The 20,697-nt window shown below is 44.2% G+C and overlaps 1 protein-coding gene across 3 annotated transcripts in view; it reads right to left on the bottom strand.

The window, feature by feature from the left end:
• Klhl2 (kelch like family member 2) overlaps nucleotides 1–10,968 on the bottom strand; it is a 111,491-nt gene extending 100,523 nt beyond the window's left edge. The window contains exon 1 of one of the 3 annotated variants that reach the window (XM_060381852.1): nucleotides 10,658–10,968. In XM_060381852.1, coding sequence (XP_060237835.1) covers nucleotides 10,658–10,683 — 26 coding nt within the window. In that variant the 5' untranslated portion in view covers nucleotides 10,684–10,968. The remainder of the gene's footprint in view (nucleotides 1–10,657) is intronic. The other 2 variants (XM_060381851.1, XM_021637848.2) reach the window with 2 other exon arrangements.
• Between the last annotated feature and the right edge of the window lie 9,729 nt (nucleotides 10,969–20,697).

The raw sequence follows: 20,697 nt of genomic DNA on the forward strand, positions 1-20,697 counted from the left end.
AAGTAATTTTCTGCTTCCATTTTGTTTATTCAAAGACTTAAAAGAATAAGGAAGAAATGATATTAGCTTTCCTTGCTTAGGTGTTCTTTGTACTGAAAGCCACTTGCAAACACAGCCCTGATGCACAGGCTATTTCCGTTGCTAATGTCCTTCCCATAATTCCTCATTTCCTAGGTGGCTTTGTGTTAGATGGTGTTTCGTTCACCAACAGAATGGGGCAACAGACATGACTACACTGTGGTGTTAAACTAAAGCCATGACAACTGTAGCTGCTAGAGGTATACAGGGGTGGGGATGCCCTTGAAACTAGACCATGTGTGCCCACCTGGCCCTCCTCCCCTTACGGGCAAAGAGCAGAGTCTCCAGGAAAGGTGGGCACTGCCTTTTTGGGAATGTCAAAAGGAGACACTTGCTCAAAGTCCCTTCACCTTTCTTTCCTGAATGTTACACTCCACAACTGTTTGTTTGTTTGTTTGTTTATTTTTCCAGACAGCTTGTGTAATAGCCCTGACTGTCCTGGACTCACTTTGTAAGACCAGGCTACAGACTCACCAAGACCCACCTGCCTGTGCCCCCTTGGTGCTGAGATTAAAGGCTTCTGCCACCACAACCAAAACTGTTCTTACCTAATAAAAGCCCACATAGCTGCATGGTTATCAAAAACACATCCGAAAGAGTTGCCATTTCTAGTGAGGGGAGAGGGTAGTTGTTTTATTTGGTTTTGGTTCGGTTTGGTTTGGTTTGGTTTGGTTTTGAGACAGGGTTTCTCTGAGTAGCCCTGGCTGTCCTGGAGCTCGATCCATGGATTAGCCTCAATCCACAATAGCCTCAAAGTCAAATATCTGCCTGCCTCACTGGGGTTAAAAGGTATGCGCCACCACTGCCAGTCTGGCATAAGTTGCAATGTCTGAGGGTTTGAGTTCCAGTGTATGGCTTAGCTGTGCTGTATAGAAGACAGTCCCCAAACCTTCCCTGAATGCCGGATCTCCACAAACTCCCCAGGATGGCTTTGTAACTGAGGTGGCCTTGCCATCTTGCCTCCTAACAACTGCATTCTCAGACACCAGGGAAATACCCTAACCTGAAGAATTCTCAAACAGTCAAAGTTTCAAAACCAAGCAAAGGGTTGAAAGCCCTTTAACAATTTAGATAGGATGAATAATCTCCTTCTTGTTATTTGATTCAGAATAGTGGTTTTTTTTGGGGGGGGGGATAGTAATATCAGAAAAGGGCTGACAGATGTCTCAGAGATTAAAAGCAGTTGTGTAAACATGAAGATCTGAGTTCAGATCCCAGAATCCATTTGAAAAGCCAGGCACGGCTCATAGGCCTCTGTCCTATCACTACAGGGAGCAGAGACAGGGGGATCACTGGGACTTGATGGTAACCAGCCTAGCTCTAAACTCAGGGAAAGACCCTGTCTCAACAGCAAAAGAGGAATGGGGTTTGTATGGCTCAATGTTTACTGTCAAGTTGACATCAACTAGAGTCACTGGGAAGCAGGACCCTCAGGTGAGGGATCACGTCCATGAGACTGGATTGTGGGCATGTCCACGGGGAGCTGTTTTGCTTGTTGATTATGGAGGATCTGGTCTGCTTATGGCTGGTACCACTCCTGGAGTCTTAGGGCCTAAGCCAAATACAAAAAATTAGCAGAGAGAGCTAGAGCCATCCAGCATGCAGCATTCCTCCATGATCTCTGCTTTAAGCTCCTGCCCTGACTTCCTTCAGAGATGAACTGTAACCTATAAGATGAAATAAGTTCTTTCTCCCCAGCTTGCTTTTGGTCAGACCAGGACACCCAGGATCCTCTTCTGATACATGAAGGCATGTTCATGCCCATATGTGCACAGACCACACACATACACCACAAAGGTACACAAAGGTTAAAAGGAAACTCCAGTCCTGGAGAAGGGTCAGAAGGTAAAGTTCATGCTGCACACACACACAGAGCTGAATTTCATTCCCAAGCGTCCACGTAAAAAGCAGGGCATAGTGAAACACACCTGTCATCCTAGCACTGGGGAGGAGAGCCAGCCTAGCAGAATGGAACCAGCCAGCTCCAGTTCCCAATAGAGAGACCCTGTCTTATAAAACTAAGATGGAGGACCATTGAGATGGGAAGGCAACCAAGCCTGATTCTGATGATCTGAGTTTGATTCCCAGGATCTACAGGGTAGGAGGAAAGAACCAGTTCCCACAAGTGAACCTCTGATCTCCACTCAGTGCGTGCACATACACAAGCACAGCACAAACAAAAACCCAATCAGTTTCTCAAACAATGCATATCCATCCGTCCTCATATAAAGAACCAGGCAAGCCCTTTTCAAAAATAGGTGTGTCAGAATGGTGGTGTCTCTGGGCAGCAGGGGTGAAAGCAGCTAGGCATGATGTTTAAAAACAACAGGTGATGTAATACACCCTACCACCCACTTACCCTCCCACCCCAGGCAGATCATCCCAGATTGAGAACAAGCACTTTAAAAATCTGGGGTGTTTATAACTTCAGTGTTTTCTGTTGGCAAAAGCCATGGGAAGGGTATGGCTGCAAAATTTCACTGGGGACCAAAGACACTGTCACATTTAGGATGTAAATACTTGGCCCTTGGGTGGCCACCATCTCTGCTCTACCCTCTCTGCCTGTTCACCTCAAAAGCTACAAGACTCCTGGCTTGCAGTGAGTCACCCACCATTATTCACAAAATTCTGCCAAGTTCATGTCAGCAGCTGTTGTTTTCAAAGTCACCATCCGTGCTGCACTGCTCTGAAGTTTCCCAGTAATTTGTAATATTTCTCCTATGCTCTCCCTGTCTTCCCTGCCAAACATACTTCCAGAAGGTTGGCAAGTTATTAGCAATGATCCACTTAAAATAGGGACCAGGTATTGGAAATACAGACTAGAATCTATGACTTTCTTCACAAATGTTTATCACACCACTCTATAATAAAACTTCCCAACAAAATGCTCTGATTCTCCTGCCCACATCATCTCCCAATAGTCAGCACATCACTGATGGACAAGAAAGCAATAGCTTTTCCTCATTCAACACTTGGTTTATGGTAGTGTTGTGGTTGAATTTGTGGTGATGTTCTAGTGGCAATTTTTCTTCAAGTGTATTGAATTTAAACTTTTCTTGGGCTTTACTTGTTCCATTGCACAAACGGTAATCTATAAACTTAACAGTATTCAGCAATTAAATGTGGTTCTTTAAAATGTGAATGTCTGTCCTACTATACCCAGAGTTTGGACTGAGGATGTGTGCAGGGGGCAGTAGAACACTGATTAGGATGTATGAGGCTCTGAGTGAGATGCCCATCCCAGCAGAAAGATTAGATTGTATCTTCAGTCTGTAGGTCCTTAGAATTGAGTATAAGGCACTTGTGAAATTAAACTCCTATCCTGTGTGTAGTGTATCACATAGCATTTTACAATCTTATACTCCTACCTTCAAACACGTGCGTATGCCTGTGTGTGTGTGTGTGTGTATTGTTTTTGTTGCTGCTGCTATTGTTTTCATTGCTCAAAGGTGTATATGTAGCTCTGGTTCCCCAGAGCTAGAAAGAAAACATCTAGAAAAGGCAGGCATGCTCAATTTGATTAAGGAACAGCAGTTAAAAACCGGAGCCCTGAGCAGAGAGACATGTCTTCAGCCTGGGACTTGGCTGGGTGGCTTTATGTGACATGTGTGGGGAAGTGCTGGCAGGGGGAGGTGGATGGGATGTCTGAGGTTGAGAGGTTGATGGAAGTTGGAGCATAATTGCTCTCTGATAGTAGAACAATGGTGCTGTAAAAAGCTCCACTTCAGTTCAACCCAGCTCTCTCCTCTTTCCCTCCCACCTACATGACAAACACAGCACAATCAGGCACTTTTTGTCCCTGACAGTGACTATTACCAGGAAAGGGATGGGGTAAGAGCATGTCTTATGCAAGATCAATCTTTTAAAGAAATCTCATAAACAATTAACAAAACACAATCAGAGAAAGGTTTTCGTGAGATGATAAAATAGAGAAAAGAAGGGTAATGAACCATTTCAAACATTTCCATGTCTTTTATCCCTCATTTTTTTTTCTTTTGCTAATTTTTCTACAATGGTCATCACTTCAAAGCAGCAATTTAGCCTGGCAGTTCAGATGATGGGAGAAATTTTGTATCATCTTCATGGGGGTAGGGAAGGACCACTGGAAGACAGAAATCAGGTGGAGAAGCAAACAGCAGTCTTGTCCATGCCAAACACCAAATGACTCTGGATTAATACGAAAAAGAATTAAGCCTCATCTACTTGTCTCACAAATCCATCTAAGCATTAAATACCATATGAATACAAACATAAAGAAGAAAAATATTGAATCTGGGAACTAAATTGAATACAGCCATTTACTTTTATTCACTTTCTTGGCCTTCAATTTTAATTGCAACACTCAACTTGAAGTCATTAGAAATGTACAAATAACGATAGCTGTTGATAAATCAAACATATAACTGCTGCCTAAATGTCCAGTGGATGCTTGTAATGAACAGGAGAAGAGGGGTTAAGCCAAGACCCTGCTCCAGGTTCCCATCTAATAGGGAAGGCAAAGCCAAACACTAAGAAATGGCACAAGTCAGTACAAATATACAAGACTGTAAATTCCAGAGGAAGCTAACGATGACCCAGAAGGGGCAGAAATAAATAAAACTGTGAAGGAGGTGTGGGGCTCAAGTGGGCCCTGCAAGAACTCCACATCATTTTAAGCAGAAACAGGAGTGTGAGCAACAGGCAGGCTGGAGAATGCTGCCAAATGATACTGCAGAGAGGTTAGCTTCAGAAGCTAAGGCCCACAAGGACCTCAAAAGTCAACATGATGGCAGGGCAAGGCTTCCTGACTGAGCATGTGGCTTTCATTAGTCATGTTACATGATTCTGGGATGCCGAAAGGTTAAAATGACACATGGCCTAAATGGTGATGAGCAAAGACAGGAGAATTTAAAGGTAGATGACTGAGGAGTTCCAGGTTTCAAGTGGTGAACTCTATGGAGACCGGAATCTAAGCCTCTCCAGCTCCTGCAGGCAGACGAGGTGTGGAGGACAAGGAAAGGAGGGAGAGTCAAAGACTGTGTGGGAGTTTTCAGTGCCAGGGATCTGACGATGGTTATTTCATTCCTACATGGAAAAGTTACAAGGGAACGCAGTTTGAGAAGAGGTTATAAAGTCATCCTAAGAAACACTGAGTTTTACACTGGAGCTAAGACACTCCATTAGAAGCCCATGACTCCAGACCTTTTAAGCACATATGTTGTGTTGACTTAAGATACAGTCATCTCAGTGCTCAATAGTCTGACACAAAGGGATGCTGAAGGCCAATCTGAGCTATACTGTGAGACTGATGCCAATCTGGGCTACAGAGTGAGAAACCCTTCTCAAAAATTAATGAACGAAAAGATACAGATGGGAATACAGATGAGATGAATTGTAGATTAAGAAGAACTGGCCAAGATCTACTTCTGAGTGGAGCAAGTACTACCTGTGAGGTGCAGAAACCACAAAGCAAGACTTGGTGGTGCACTCCTGCAAAACCAGCACTAAGGAAGCTGAGGCAGGAGGATCAGAGCTCCAGGCCAATCTGGCATATATAGCAACATCCTGTCTCATAAAAAAGCAAGGTGATCAACACAGACATCAGAATAGCAGTTTTTCAGATACGTATAAGCTTGGGAAAGCAATTTAGTTTGCATTTCTTTGGCCAAAAAGATAATAATAGGAGACCTACACAGCAAGATTGTGGGAAAGATTAAGTAAGTATGAAATTATGTAAATCACATTCAGCCACTGAAAAACTAGAGGAGGAGGCCAAAACAAGTGGTGTCATAAAAAACAAAGGCTGTTGCTCAAGACAGAATCTGTGAAAGGAACTAGTCAGAATATGAGAGCAGATGTCAACAATCCAGAATGTAGGAAGGTGCCGTGCACAGCATGCCAAGTACACTGGCTGGAACGGTGTCACGTCAGTGGAAGAACCATGCAAGGACGCCTTCCTGCTTGCTTGCATGCTCGCTCTTTCCTACACCTTCAATACAGGTCCTCCATTTGGCCTCCGTTCAGTTCACCTCAAAGATACAGCCGAGGTTATCTGAATAACGTGTGTGTGTGTGTGATGTATGTGATACACTATTCTCTGTCATATCCAACATTATGCGTCTCTCTGCGCCTCACTATTCTCTGTCATTTCTACAATTATGTTTGGTTACTATCAGTTTTAACCAAAAGATTAAAAAACAAACAACAAACCTGAGCTGAGCCATTTAAATCGTTCAGCAAGCAAAAGCACTTGCCTGGTGGGCTCAGTCCCTGGGGCCCACATTGTGAAAGGAGAGAACCAACTCCTGGAGCTTGTCCTATGACCTCCACATGTGCACAGTGACATGTGGATGAACGAATGCTCACACGGGGACACACAGACACTGCACACAAAATAAAAATTTAACGAAAAATGCTTAAAGAAATGATAGTAACAGCCAGGCATGGTGGTGCACGCCTTTAATCCCAGCACTTGAGAGACAGGCAGATGGATCTCTGAGTTTGAGGCCAACCTGGTCTACACAAAGTGAGTCTAGGACAGCCAAGGCTACACAGAGAAACCCTGTCTTGAAAAACAACAACAACAACAACAACAAAACAAAACCAAACAACAACCAAAGGGAAAAAAAGAAGGAAGGAAGGAGAGGGAGAAAAAGAAAGAAAGGAAGGAGGGAGGGAGGGAGGGAAGGAAAGGAAGGAAGGAAGGAAGGAAGGAAGGAAGGAAGGAAGGAAGGAAGGAAGGAAGGAGATAGTTATTCTACTTGAATATCTAGGACTACTTAAGTGAAAACAAGAACGAACTCCATGAGCTTTATGAAAGACGTGTGAGCCAATAAACTGCAAGGCTGGCAATTCACCACCCGGAATCTAGAGAGAGCCCTGGTTCTGCAGGCACCCATGCACTGCAAATGGCAGGCTTCAACAAATTACTTTGTTTCTGTGACAAAATGAGAGGGCAATGAAACAAATTTTCACAAAGTTACATCTGCACTACTAAAGTACTATCCCTCCAGGATGTTCCTTCTATTTGAGAATAGTATTATATCCTTAGATAAGGGATAGCAGTTACTAATTACTCTCCTCCAGACACTTGACTAAAGAAACTTGACAGCTCTACACTGGACTTTACTCTTTCCTTTAAACAGGTCAATGAAATCGGAACCTGAAAATTCTGCTCTGATTCAACCCATCTTTGGGGGCTAAAAGCGCTCAGAGCATGGCTAACAAGCTGCCTAGCTGTGCGGGTACACCTCCCAAGACAAGCATTCCAGTGATGCAGACTTGCCCAGTAAACAGATAAGGCTGCATCTGAGGCATGACTACTCAACTGAATGAAGAAACAGCAAGGCCAGTAGGAGGAAGGTGGCTTGGGAGAAGGAACAGAAAACAAACAAACAAACAAATAAACAAACAAAAACCACGAGGGCTAAGAAAACTGTCCCATAAGGGGCATCAAAGGGATTCACACAATCGAAACTTCACGGTCTTTGGTCAGCTTAAAAATTATGAAACTAACAAACCAGGAAAAGTGGTGCACGCCTATAATCCCAGCACTCTAGGACGCAGAGGCAGGAGGATATCTGTGAGTTCGAAGCCAGCCTGGTCTACAAAGTGAGTCCAGGACAGCCAAGGCTGCACAAAGAAACCTTGTCTCGAAAAAAAAACAAAAACAAAAAAATATGAAACTCCTCTATGCAAATAACTGTAAAGACTAAAATATGAAAAGTACCCCAAAAGTCAACACTTTCGGCCTGTTTACTTGATTTCAGGTCTTATTGTTGTTTGTTTGTTTGTTTGTTTTTCAAGACAGGGTTTCTCTGTGTAGCCTTAGCTGTACAGGCTTCAATTTGTAGACTAGGCTAGACTTGAACTCATAGCAATCCTCCTGCCTCTGCCTCCTGAGTGGTGGGATTAAAGGTTTGTGCCACAGCACCTGTCTGCTGATCAGCTTTCATTCCTTCTTCACAACCTCCTTTTACTACCCTGAATTCCCTGACTCATTAATTGATAGCTAATTTTTTGACTGCCCATCTTTCAGATTTGACCAGAAGTAAATAAATGTCCCATGGTCTCTTAATATCACCTAGAAATCCAAATGAAGCAGAACCTAAATACCATATATATTTAAGTACGCAAAAAGAACACAAGAAATATGAAGTACAGTGGCAATCAATGAGACTTCTCAAAGGATGAGAAAAGTTGGAGGCAGAGTGGAAAAGGCAGAAATGAGATGAAAATGAGGAAATGAGAATCTAGGCAGAGATGCCTTTCCAAGACAGAGTAAGGGGAGAAGGATACAACCAGAAGACAATGTAGACTTAGCTCTTAAAACAGAAGACCAGACAAGCACCATGAAAAGGGTCAGGCAGAGACAGGCATCTAAGAATTTGCACATTGAATGAATTACTAAACAAACACACAAAAAGTATTCTGAGTCTCTGCTCCCGACACACTAAGGACCTTTAAGTCCAGGTCAAACATCTTTCTTTGCCTTGAAGCTCAGGCTAACACTCAGCACTTACAGAAAGAGCTGAGTGTTCCTCACCCTGCTCCAGCCAGGAAGAGTCCAGCAAAGCCCCTCCCCAAGACCTCACCTGCAGTGTCTCACATCAGACAGCATGGCCCAAGGTGAACGAGTTAAAGGGAACACAGCCAAAGAAGCCAAAGGGTAGGAAGCCAAAATCTGTTTCTAATCTATACAAAGCTAAGCAGCAAGGTGACAAGTTCTAGGAGGAGGCTGACTCCGGCTCTGCCTAATAAAAACAAAATCTATTTGCATTTTTAATTAAGTGGATATAAACAATGAAGAAGTCCCAACAGCTTTAGCTCCAGTGCTTGACAGATGTTTCCACAATTCTCTCTTCCACTTCAGCACCCCAGGTTTTCTCCTCTACCTCAAGCCTCTATCCAGGTTCAGAACTATACAGGAAGTATCAATATCAATGAACAGAGCCTGATGTTTATTTTACTTTTTAAATTTTAAACTATATTCTACGCCTCTTCTCCTTCTAGGGCCTGTTTTTCCACACACACTTTTTTTTTTTTTTGAACCTTCATCCTAAGACCCTCTTGTTCTCTCTTTCAGTTTGCTCTGCAGCAAAAGTAAGAAAGGGACTGCATTTAATCTACCTAAAAGGGGCAGTGAGGAGGGCATGTTCACCACAAGTAACTTACCTACACAATCTATATCACACACCGTGTGCTGTCTATATGCAGAGGGCAGACTCTACCAGCAGTGCCTCTGAGCCTGGCTGGCAAGCTCATATAGCCAAGCTGCTGAAAGCACTCAACCAACATGTTTCCCTGGGGGCTCAGGAGGCTTTCCCAACCTGCTGGGGAGCGTGAGCTGATCACAGAGCCTCAGGGCAGCCACTGCTGCGGCACTGGATCCCCTGCTCTCTCTATCAAATTATCGGCACTGGATCTCCTGCTCTATCATTTTTATCAACCGAGACTCCTCCTGTCACCCACTCTTCAGATCCCCACAACCTGTTCCACTCAAAATTCTGTAACGTGCGGACAGAAACTGGATCTATCATCCCATTCGTTCTCATAAAAATAAAATAAAAAAATCGGCCCAAACCAAATATCCTTATTTTAGCTGGAATTCTGCCAAACAGCCACAAGAGGCTGGTAGGAACTGTGATGGAGTGAAGCTAGCAAAATCTCACCGAAAACCAATAAGGTTCCATGAATCAGATGGAATGAAAAGGTAGCCCTCTTTTTGGAGTGAGGTTTGTCTGCAGTTTGAAAAGTCAGGGCTCTTTGCTCCTTCACAAAGGTTAAACTGATGAATGGAGGAGGAAAAAGAAAAAGAAAAAAACCCAGAAACTCCTTAAGAATACAGGCCACTTTCATAAAGGGTTGTTTTTTTTTTTTTAATAAACAAAAAACTTGTATCGAATAACATCTTTTGTGTGTTTTTTTTTTTTTTCGGCTCTTATTTCTAGAAAGTAATTTTGCTGCAGGTGATCTTGAACGCATTCAGGCACCAAGGAAAAAAGACACCTGTGCCTAACAGGTCGGTAACACTACCAACGTGGCCCGGCTACCAAGGGAACGGGAGATGCTCTGATTTCTGGATAAAAGATTTTCTGCAGTGCCAGGTAAGAGATCACATGCCCTAAAACGGCCGCAGCTCGTTTGGAGTGATGTAAAAAGCTCCTTGGATATTAATTTTATTAAAAATTCCGAGAAGCAAGCAACCTCAGATAGCATTCGCAGGCGTCTGGTACTTTCCAGTTTCCTGTGCATCCTCTCGCTCCCTACTAGGAAGGGGTGGGCGAGATGGGCAGCAGCGGCCCATGCATTTCGGGGAGGGGGGAGCACCCACAGGACGATCGTAGAACCCCCCCCCCCGCCAGCACACACACCCCGCCATGCCCCACGCAGAGCCCCATCCGGACCGTGCAATCCGCCCCGGGACTGAGAAGCCCAGAGGCATGCCCGCTCGGCCAGGCAGAGTCCGGTCCCGCGGCTGCCCTCCGGACTGCGGGCGCCGCGCCCCGTCACGCCCCGCGCCCGCCCGCCGCCCGCCGCCCCCCGCGGCCGCGGCGGTCCTCCGCAGCGCCGCGCGCCCCCGGGGCGGCCGCTCACTCACGCGGGAGGCAGCGGCGGCGTCTCCATTGTGGCTCCTCGCGGGCTTCAGAACGCAGGCAGCGGCCGCCGCCGCCAGCACCATTCCAGCCGCGGACGCCGGCACCGTCCGCCCGCCCAGCCGCGTTCCATCCGCCCCGAGGGGGCGCAGCGCTCCTTACCGCGCGCCACCACCTGCGGCGGCGGCCCCCGCGGCCATGGCCCGTCGGCCCCCGCGCGCTCCCGTGCCCGGCGCGGCTCCCGCGCTCCCCCGAGTGCGGGGCGACGGCGACGGCGGCGGGACGGACGGGCGGGCGGGCGCGCAGCTCGGCCACTTCCGGGTTCTCCCGGCCGGCGCCGACGCCGTGACGGGCGGGCGCTGCGGCCTCCCGCGGCGGAGGGACCCCTCCCTCGGCGCCGCCCCTTCCTCCGCGGCCTCGGGAGGAGGCGGCGGGTGGACGGGAGGGCGCGCGGCGGGACCGAGGCTGGGGACAAGGCGGCAGGGAGGGCGCTCGCCTGGGCACAGGCTTGCTCTGATTCACAGCCTTCTCTCTGCGTCGGAGTGCCTTCCCCCGGGGCCAGGCCAACCACTGCCTCTCCGAACGGGGGAAACCGAGGCAGGAGGGAAGGAATCGGCCTGGCCAGTGTCCCGAGCCCTAAGCTAGTGGGGAGTCTTTCCCGGGTGTTCCTAATCTGGTCCGAGATGAGCACCTGCTAGGCAGAGCTTGGGGACGTGACCGAGCAAACGCGGGTCACTGAGCTTAGCAAGCTAACCATTTGGGACGCGATAGGAGAAGCAATGAACTGAGGATGCCCTCTGTGAAGAATAAATTATGGCGAGGATAGGGCGAGATGAGGAGTGATCGGGAAAGGCCTCTTGAAGTATCAGTTAAACAGAAATGGATTAGCATGAACCTTGAATAACGCAAGTGATGAACGCCCAGGGCTAAGGCAAAAACACTGAAGATCCCTGACAGCAAGATGACGGTCATGTTGAGGAAAAGCAGGAAGGTTGGGAATTCTCCACCAATGCCTGCTAGAGGAAGGAACACCTTGGAACTTAGAGATGGGAATACTCCAGTTTCCACTCCAAACTTACTGTCTCGGCACCCTCGAGGTACCAGCCAGGATTCCCTGCTTGAAGGAGTCCTCCAGATGGTGCTGGTGCCCGCTGAGGTCTGAGACTGTCTACTGTAGCTGAGGAAGAGCAAGATCATTACCAACCAAATGATTACAGTTAGTTGTTTAAGTGAAGGACGGGAGCACTCAAGATTAACCTAGCCAGAATGAAAAAGAATGATAGCCTGGACTGGAGTCAGAGTGATTGAAAGAAGTGGCCAGATTCTAGATGATAAAGCGCTCAGGAACTGCTGATGGATTAGATGTAAGAAACATCGTCCGGATGAACTTAAATTTGGAGGTTGTCCCATGTAGATGGTATGTTCGGTCACGGGACTAGCTTAAAATCAGCTCTGTAACGTAGCTACAGAAAAGAAGATCAAGAAATGAGCCCCGGGGCACCCCAACATTAAGAAAGTAAGATGAGGGTTGGAATGCATCTCAGGGACAGACTGCTTGCCTGGGGGAACATGGTCCCATCCCTAGCACTGCCAATAAATACATAAACAAAATAAGATGATGCCAAAAGTGGGGCTGTGTGCTTGTGATCCCGGCACTCTGGAGGCCAAGAAAGGATGCTCACTAGTGGCCTGTTTTAGTAAAAGTAAACATGTCTTCCCGTGAGCTGATGTCTCTGCATCCTGGTACTGTTACTGAGTAGGGCCAAAATGATGACTTATTTCCCTGGTATTAGTGATGGATTTGTCTGAACTGTAGGAAAAGGTCCTGCTTAGTGTGGTAAAATTAGAGTGGAATGGTGGATGTAAAGCATGTTTGAGCTCACTAGTTCAAGGTAAACCTGGTTACAGAGTGAGTTCCAAAACTCTGCCTGAGCAACCTAGGAAGATTTAGTCTTATAATAAGTTGAATTAAGTTAAAATAGGGGCCTGTAGCTCAGCAGTAGTGCCTAACATATACAAAGCTCTGGATGCAAGCCCAACACTGAGAAGGAAAAAAATAATTTCTTAAGGGTCTGTCAATCTGATAAACACGAACTTTGAATGATAACTCCGTATACACCCTCCTCTGGTTCAGCTGTCCATCACAGCTTTCTGCTAATCTTCTAAATGTCTAACCCCTCTTTTTTTTTTCAACACTCCATTTGTAGGTTTCAAGGGAAAACCTGGAAGGGATGCTTTTTGTTTGTTGGTTTGTTTGTTTATTTGAGATAGGGTCTCACTGTGTAGGTCTGTCTGTCCTGGCACACACTATGTAGACCAAGCAGGCCTCCAGCTCACAGAGCTCCAGCTGCCTGCCTCTGCCTCCTGAGTGCTGGTTCCATTTCATCTTTAAGTGGTCCAAGTAACTTCACAAAACTAGTCTTCAGGCAGATGTAGCCACCACGCTTAACCCTGTTTTCCTATTCACAAGAGCAGGTATATAAAAATGCTTGACAGGGTGAGTTGGAAACCAGATATTTCAGTAGAGTTCATGGCAAGGCATGGCAATCACAATGCTTGAGTCACAGCAAGAATCTCAGGGCTAAGAATGCCACTGTGACATGTCTGTGTAGAACAGATGTTGTACTGGAAATCCCCCTTCACTAGAAAAATAGAAAATAACAAAAAAAAAAAAAAAAGATCACTCATTCAAGAATGGATAAGCTGGGGTCTGGGGATGTAATTCAGTTGCTAGGGTATTTTTCTAACAGGAACCACTGGGTTTGGTTCCCAGCACCTCATAAAGTGGAGCATGGTGACACACACCTATAAATCCCATCACCAAAGAGGTAGGGTAATCATGAGTTCAAGGTCATCTCAGCTATGTTTTGGGTTCAGGGCCAACCTGGACTGTGTGAGACTCTGTCTTAAAAAGATACAAAAATAAGCAGGGTTGTGACACAGGGCCACCATTCAGGAGGCTGAAGCAGAAGCATCATTTGCATCCTGAAATTCAAGGATAGCTTGAGTGACATAGAGAGACCCTTCTTTTAAATAGAGGCAAATAGATTCTAAAGAAAATGTAAATCTTTTGCAAAGTCTTAGTTTCTATCCTACACCTGGCCTAAGGGGCATTACTTAAATTGCTGTGCTATTTTTTTTTTCTTTTTTGATAGAGTCTCACTAAGTAGCTCTGGATGGCCTGGAACCCCATACATAGAGCATCCTGGCCTTGTACTCAGATCTGCCTGCCTCCATCTCTCCAAGAGCTGGCTGCGATTGAAGGTGTGTGCAACCATGCCTATGTACGCTAATTTTAAACATGCATAGATGCATAGAGGCTGGAGACCTATTGTGCATAGAATCTTATGAGGCATTTCAAACTATTCTCATGAGAGTTTGTCCTTTGGCAAGGGGATCTGACAATACAGGAAGGTAAGTGTTTATAATAAGCCTTACTGGGCCAGGTGAGGTAATGTGACCCTTCTGCTCCAGACGAATAGGAAAACACTCATTTCAAGATGTCTTTTGTGCCTGGGAGTTCAGTTTACTCTACAGATGCTTGTTTCCTTGTTTTTGTGTCTTGAAGATACCAACTGAACCCCCAGCATGACACACCTGCCCATTAGCCTCTATCCAAAGTTCCCAGAGAAACTGTTTGCTGTGAAGTTTAATTGAGAAATCTGTTTGAATTAGTCCAGGAAGTAGCCCAAAATAGGTTTCACACTAATGTATATCAGGTAAGCATTTTCTGTGCCTTTTTAAGAAAATAAATTGACTTAATCTATTTTTACTTGTATATAGTTACATAGTACCTATTTATATGGTTTGGTGATGTAATGCTTCATTATAGAATTATCTAGAACTAAACATCTTTCTACATGGTTAGCAGTACTGGAGGAGAGAGAAAGCAAGCCAAAATTCTTGATAAATTCTGTGACCCATCAATAGCTTGTCATTCATCTCAGATTACACACAGTCATTGTATGCACACATGCAAGAATGCCCACCCAGCTCCTGCTGGCCTCTCACGGTGGAATGTGAATACAGACCCTAAGCAGGTTATGAAGTCAGTGTGTTTGGGCATTCTCATTCTCCCCTTTCTCTATTTTTCCCTTGTTAGCATTAATACACCTCTTATTTTTAGCCATCACTGCCTACAGACCGCCTGAATTCTTCTCCTATTCCAGTGAAAATTTGCAGAGATGTGGTATCAGTCAACAGAATGGCTAAGGGTCATGCTCTAGTACATGGCATAACTTTAGCTTTATATTCACACACACACACTGGTATATTGATACAATGAGACAGGGTCTCATGTAACCCAGATTGGCCTCAACCTTGTTATGTAGCCTAAAAAGATGTTGAATTTCTGATTCTCCTACTTCTGCCTCCCAAAGGCTAGGATTACAAGTGTGTGCCGACCCACCCAGTTTGAATTGCTGGTCAAATCCAGGTTTTTTTACTTTCTAGGCAAACAGTCTACCAACTGAGCCACATTCCCAGCCCCATATTGGTATCATTGTAGCTAAATAAAACTCAGTTTCCTCTGCTGTTTTCTCTAGGATGCATTTCAATGACTTTTATATTATTTAAATCACATTACAGAGAAGAATTGTGAAATTGAAATGTTGTTTTCATTAACAGTTAGTTGTTTTACTATGCAACACTATGAAAAGGATGTTTTACTTTGCTTGCTAAGAAGCCATGTTGAGTTTAGGGGGTGAAACATACTCTTTTCAAACCATCAACATTTTGAGAGTGAACGTGCTAGAGTTTCTATTACTTGTTCAAATTGTTCATATGGTAAGGTAAAAAAGATATGTCTTGAGTTCTCACAGAAATCCCAAAACGTGAGTTCAGCCCAAGTCTGAGAATTCTTTCTTAACATGAGGGTCCTTTGCCTGGAAATCCCTAGTTCTCACTCTGGTACTGGTGAACTCTGGAGAAGTATGCTAGATACAGGAGGTAAGTTGTTAGTCAGTCCCTGAAGCATGTCCATTTCTTCATTTTCCTTGCTAGGATCTTGGTAATGGTTCAGCCAGAGGACTGACCTGAAGCTGCATGTGTACAAGAGCTCTTCTTCACTAAGCTAAAAATCAATCTGAGCTGTCATTTGGAAGTCTTTGTTAAAACCAACTAAAATTAAATCATAAGGGCAGTATTTCTAGCTGTGTTTTTCTGAGGCTCAATGATTCAAGCCAATCTTAATTCTATTATACTTAGAGATGTTGACATTTTTTATGCCAGAAGAAAAAATACCGGACACTCTATTTCAAGTTGTAACTACCCACCCCCTTAACATACCTCCTATACTTCCTAAGTGCCTATTCTAGATTATTAAAGTCAACAAGCTATTTGCATAACTTATTTTGTTTACTGTCTATGCTCTTCTCTGCAAAGTAGGCCACATGAAGACATATATTTTAGTCTATTTAATCACTATCATACCCCTAGTGTCTAGCATCTTCCAGAAACATTCAACAGATGTTACTGAATGAATGAACTGACACTAACCAAAACATCTACCTCCTTTTGTATACATTCCAACTCAGACTCATGAACTGTACACTTTAAGCACATCTGTATAGCAATTTTTATTTGTTCTTCTACTTTTGGAAGTGCATATATAATGCTTTCCACAAATGATAAAGGTGTGGTGAACTTTCTTATCTTTCAGTCAACCAACTGGCCAACCATCTAAGAATGCCTTCTTCAATGATCATCCTATGATCGAATAGTAAAATGGGGAAAGGATTTGGTTATGACATGAAGGTTAAGGCAAGGATTCTGCCTTTAATATGCTGTAATCAAAGTAGACACCAAAAAAAATGAATCCAATGTATTAAATAAACATAGAGAAAAGACTATGAGAAGGGCTGGGGAGATGAATCCGTGGGTGAAGTGGCTGCTGTGTGAGCTCAGATCCTTACAACCATGGAAAGCAGAACAGGTCTTAGCAGAGCATCTTTGATCCAAGTGTATCCACAAGTAGAAGGAGGTGGACATTCGGAGGCCCCAGCTTTGGTCCACAGAACCTCATAAACTGGGGCGTGGGACGTGGGGCATGACACACACCTGTAATCCCAGCGCTACCTACAAGTGGATGGGAGGTGGAGACAGGAGACTCCCTGGATGCTCAAAGAGCAGCTAGCCTGGATGTATGCAGGTGCAAACAACAAGAGACTCTGTCCCAAACAAGATGAAAGGCAAAGACTGATGCTCAAGACTGTCCTTTGACCTCTACACACAAGTATAGCACGCACACACTCACACTCATACATGTACACAGGGATTTTTTTAAGAATAAAAGATATCAATATCTTTAGAAAATAGTGTGTTGAATGTCTATGAAGTGGGAAAAGAAACTGTGTTTAGGAACCAGAAAGACGAACTTTGAACATGTGACCTCAGGGATAAAAACATGGAGACATAAGGCTGAGGTGTTAATATTCAGGTCAGATCTGGGATGAATTTCAGATTTTCTATAGATCAAGTAGGTAATTGTTGAATGATTGTATTTGTGTGTATGTAAGCATGTGGGAATATGTTTGTCCAGGTACTGGAATAAGACTGGAAACATAGCATGACTGGTCAAATAGAAGAAATTTGAAGTGAGAGTTGTTTAAAAAAAAATTCATGTCATAATGAAAGCTTGAAGTACATGGTCTACTGGAAAGAGGAGGCCAGATGAAAAAAGATGACACACACCTAACTCAATCAATAATTCATTATACGGAACAAGGAAGATAAAATGGCCCAAATATTAACATGTTGAGCATGAAAAATTGATGATCAAACTGACAAAGCTAAGAAAATCACATAGACTGCACGAAATTGACAGTGTGTGGTTTTTTAAGCCCCCCAACACACACACACACACACACACACACACACACACACACACACACACTGGCTCCTAGTTTGAATGCTTAGGGAGTGGCACTATTTGTTAGAGTAGGTGTGGCCTTGTTGGAAGAAGTGTGTCACCAAGGGTGGGCTTTGAGGTTTCAAGGGCCCAAGCCAGGTCCAGAGGCTATCTTTACTCCCTGTTTCCTGAAGATCCTGACGTAGAAATCTCAGCTCCTTCACCACAAAGTCTGCCTGCATGCCACCACGCTTTCTGCCTTGCTGATAATGGACTAAGCCTCTGAAACGGTAAGCCAGCCCCTACTAAATGCTTTCCTTTATAAGTTGCTGACATGGCCATGGTATCTCTTCACAGCAACAGAACGATGACTAAGACAAGGCCCAAGGGTTTTCAATCATAGCAAGATGTTCCAGTGAAAAAACACTCATGGTGCAGAGACACAATAACTGCTTAAAGGTATCAGCCCCTGCTGAAACTGGTAATGCAGTTTCTCCCATGAGCTACTTTGTTACTAGCTGAGACCATTTCTTCAGCCTGTTTTCTCTATTTTTCTGCATAAGTTGACACTGTAACATTTCATTAATTTGTCATTTTTTTTAATTTAGGTAAATAACAAACAAGTATATCATTACAGTAGAAATTCAAACTATGGTTTGGAGAGCCCCTCTCCTAATCGTTCACCAAGTGTGGGATGCATTAATGGTCCCACCTGTGTCTTTTCATGAGTTTTTCTATGCAGTGGCATCATAGGAGTTACCTACCTGGGTTTGCATTTGTTTGTCTCTGGCAAATGGACTCATGCTGGATGCTACCATCAGCCATTAGCAGCTGCTAAGGAAATTTTACTGCCAATTTGCTGTAGCTGCAGGGAACCCAGGCAGGGAGAGCTCAGCTGCCAATTACTAGTACATTCAGTATTTAAACTAACACAAATTTCAGAAAAGATGATGGGCGTGAGAAGGTCGACTAAATGCATCCTTTTGAATATCGTGCTGCCAGGTAAGAATGCTCCATCCTATCTGGACACCTGGGTACCACAAACAGCACTCCACCCCCTCTCACAAAGCCCGCACGTTCTTCCAGAGCTCTTTTCATTGTTGTTTTAGCTTAGTGTGAACACATGTGTATGTGCATACATGTGTGAGTGCAGGCACACTCACACTTGTGAAGGTTCGATAAGATGCTTACGTGTCAATCCTCATCTTCACCTTCCATCTTGTTTGCGATAAGATCCCTTGATGCTCACTGCTGATAGGCCAAGCTCACTGGTTGTCAAGCTTGCAGGAATTCTCTTGTCCCTGTCTCCCAGCTCCATCACGTAAGATCAGTTACACACATGCAGTAACACACGCTGGGGCTGCACACATGGATGCCGCTATGTCTAGCTTCTAAGTGGGTTCTGGGGATCCAACGCAGGTTCTTGTGGAGTTTTGGCAAAAATGGCACCATATAGGTCCCAGTGATCGTGTTAGGCTAGGCATCAGGTGCCTTTGCCCACTGATCCATCTTCTCAGGCCCAGAACTCTTTTCATTTATTTATCTTTATTTTTTTGAGACAGGATCTTGTTCTGTAGCCCAGGCTGGCATTGCACGTCAAGACAAATCTGTCTCAGCTTCCCAAGTGCTAGGATTACACATGTACAACACCACACTTGGCTTGGAAATAGTAGTTTTCCTTTTTGAGATTTATTCTTAATTATGTGTGTCTGCATGTGGGTGTGGTCACATGAGTATAGGTGCCCATCGAGGTCAGAGGCATCAGATCTCCTGGAGCTGAACGTTGTAAGCTACTGGCATGGTGCTGGAAACCAAACTCAGGTCCTTGGGAAGAGCAGCAGTCACTCCCGACTGCTGAGCCATCTCTTCAGCTCCTTGTTCTTAGTCTTAACCCAGAAAGTCTTTTTCACCCCAGTAAACATTAAGATGTTTCATTGGGTTTTACATTGCCAGCGGTCCTTCATTGTTCTAGACTCCGTCTTTTCAGTACCTTTTCTTGTAGCCTGCTCTTCCTTTCTGTGATTATTCTCATTGCCCTTGCCTTTTTAAAGGAGACCTTGAGTGGGGAGGAGGAGACCTGAAGTGTGGTGAATGTCTTATTGGTCAAAAGGTGCTGAGATTTCATTATTTTTGTGTTTTAGTTCCTGGGTAAGCCTCCCAAAGCCATAGTAATTACATACTTACTTATAATAACGACTTACTTTAAAGCGTGCTTAAATATTACAGCAACATGCATTTTATTTAACACAATCCATTTTTATACTTCTAACTGTGAGAAGCTATATGTATTCATAATTACAGTTTATTTGAATGTGTAGTATTTTTAGAACAGTAAAGTAGCATACTTTGGGGGGTGGAATGAAAATAATTTATGTATTTTTAAATGAACCAAGCTTATTAGTGTTCAGTGTCTAGGATAATTTTAAAATTCATTGGTTGGGTTTTTTTTATAAGCCATGACTAAAAATATCTTTATACAATGAACTTATTTGCAATATCCATGTCATGTGATCACCACCAGCTATTTTTGTCATTGTTGTGGTTAAATTATCTTTGAGATATTTATTTTCCTTTCCATGCTGAAGTGCACGCCAAGTTTTTTTTTTACATTTATTTGTTCGTGCATTCGCACATGCATGTGCCATGACACACATGTAGAGGTCAGAAAACAACCTGTAGGAGTTGAGTGTCTCTTCCTGTGATGTGGATTATGAGGAGAAGGCTCTGGTCATCAGACTTGGTGACAGCTTACTGACCCTCCGACATTTATTTTTATAAGTAGAAGTGTCTTTGAAGGTGCTAAAAATTATTCGTTTCACCATAACTAATTCATTCACCTAATTTTATGTGGGATCCTGGCCTTAAAAAATATATATCCAGAGGGCAAGCAAGATGGTTCAGTGAGTAAAGGCGCCTGACACTAAGCCTTGTGACCTGAGTTTGTCCCCAGGATGCACATGGCAGAAGAGAACTGGTTCCCGTAAGCTGTTCTCTGACCTTTATACAAGCTTAGCAGCATGTGTGCATAATCACATATGCACATTCACATACAAAAATAAACTTTTAAAAAATATTCTAAAAGGATTTCAGAGAGCCATGAATACTAGCACAAGCCTCTAATCCGAGCATTTGAGGAAGAGCATTTGTAGGAAGAGCAGGAGTTCAAAGTTACACTTTCAGCTACACAGCCAAGTTTTA

Source organism: Meriones unguiculatus, chromosome 4 (assembly GCF_030254825.1).
Source record: "Meriones unguiculatus strain TT.TT164.6M chromosome 4, Bangor_MerUng_6.1, whole genome shotgun sequence".
Classification (NCBI taxonomy): Eukaryota; Metazoa; Chordata; class Mammalia; order Rodentia; family Muridae; genus Meriones; species Meriones unguiculatus.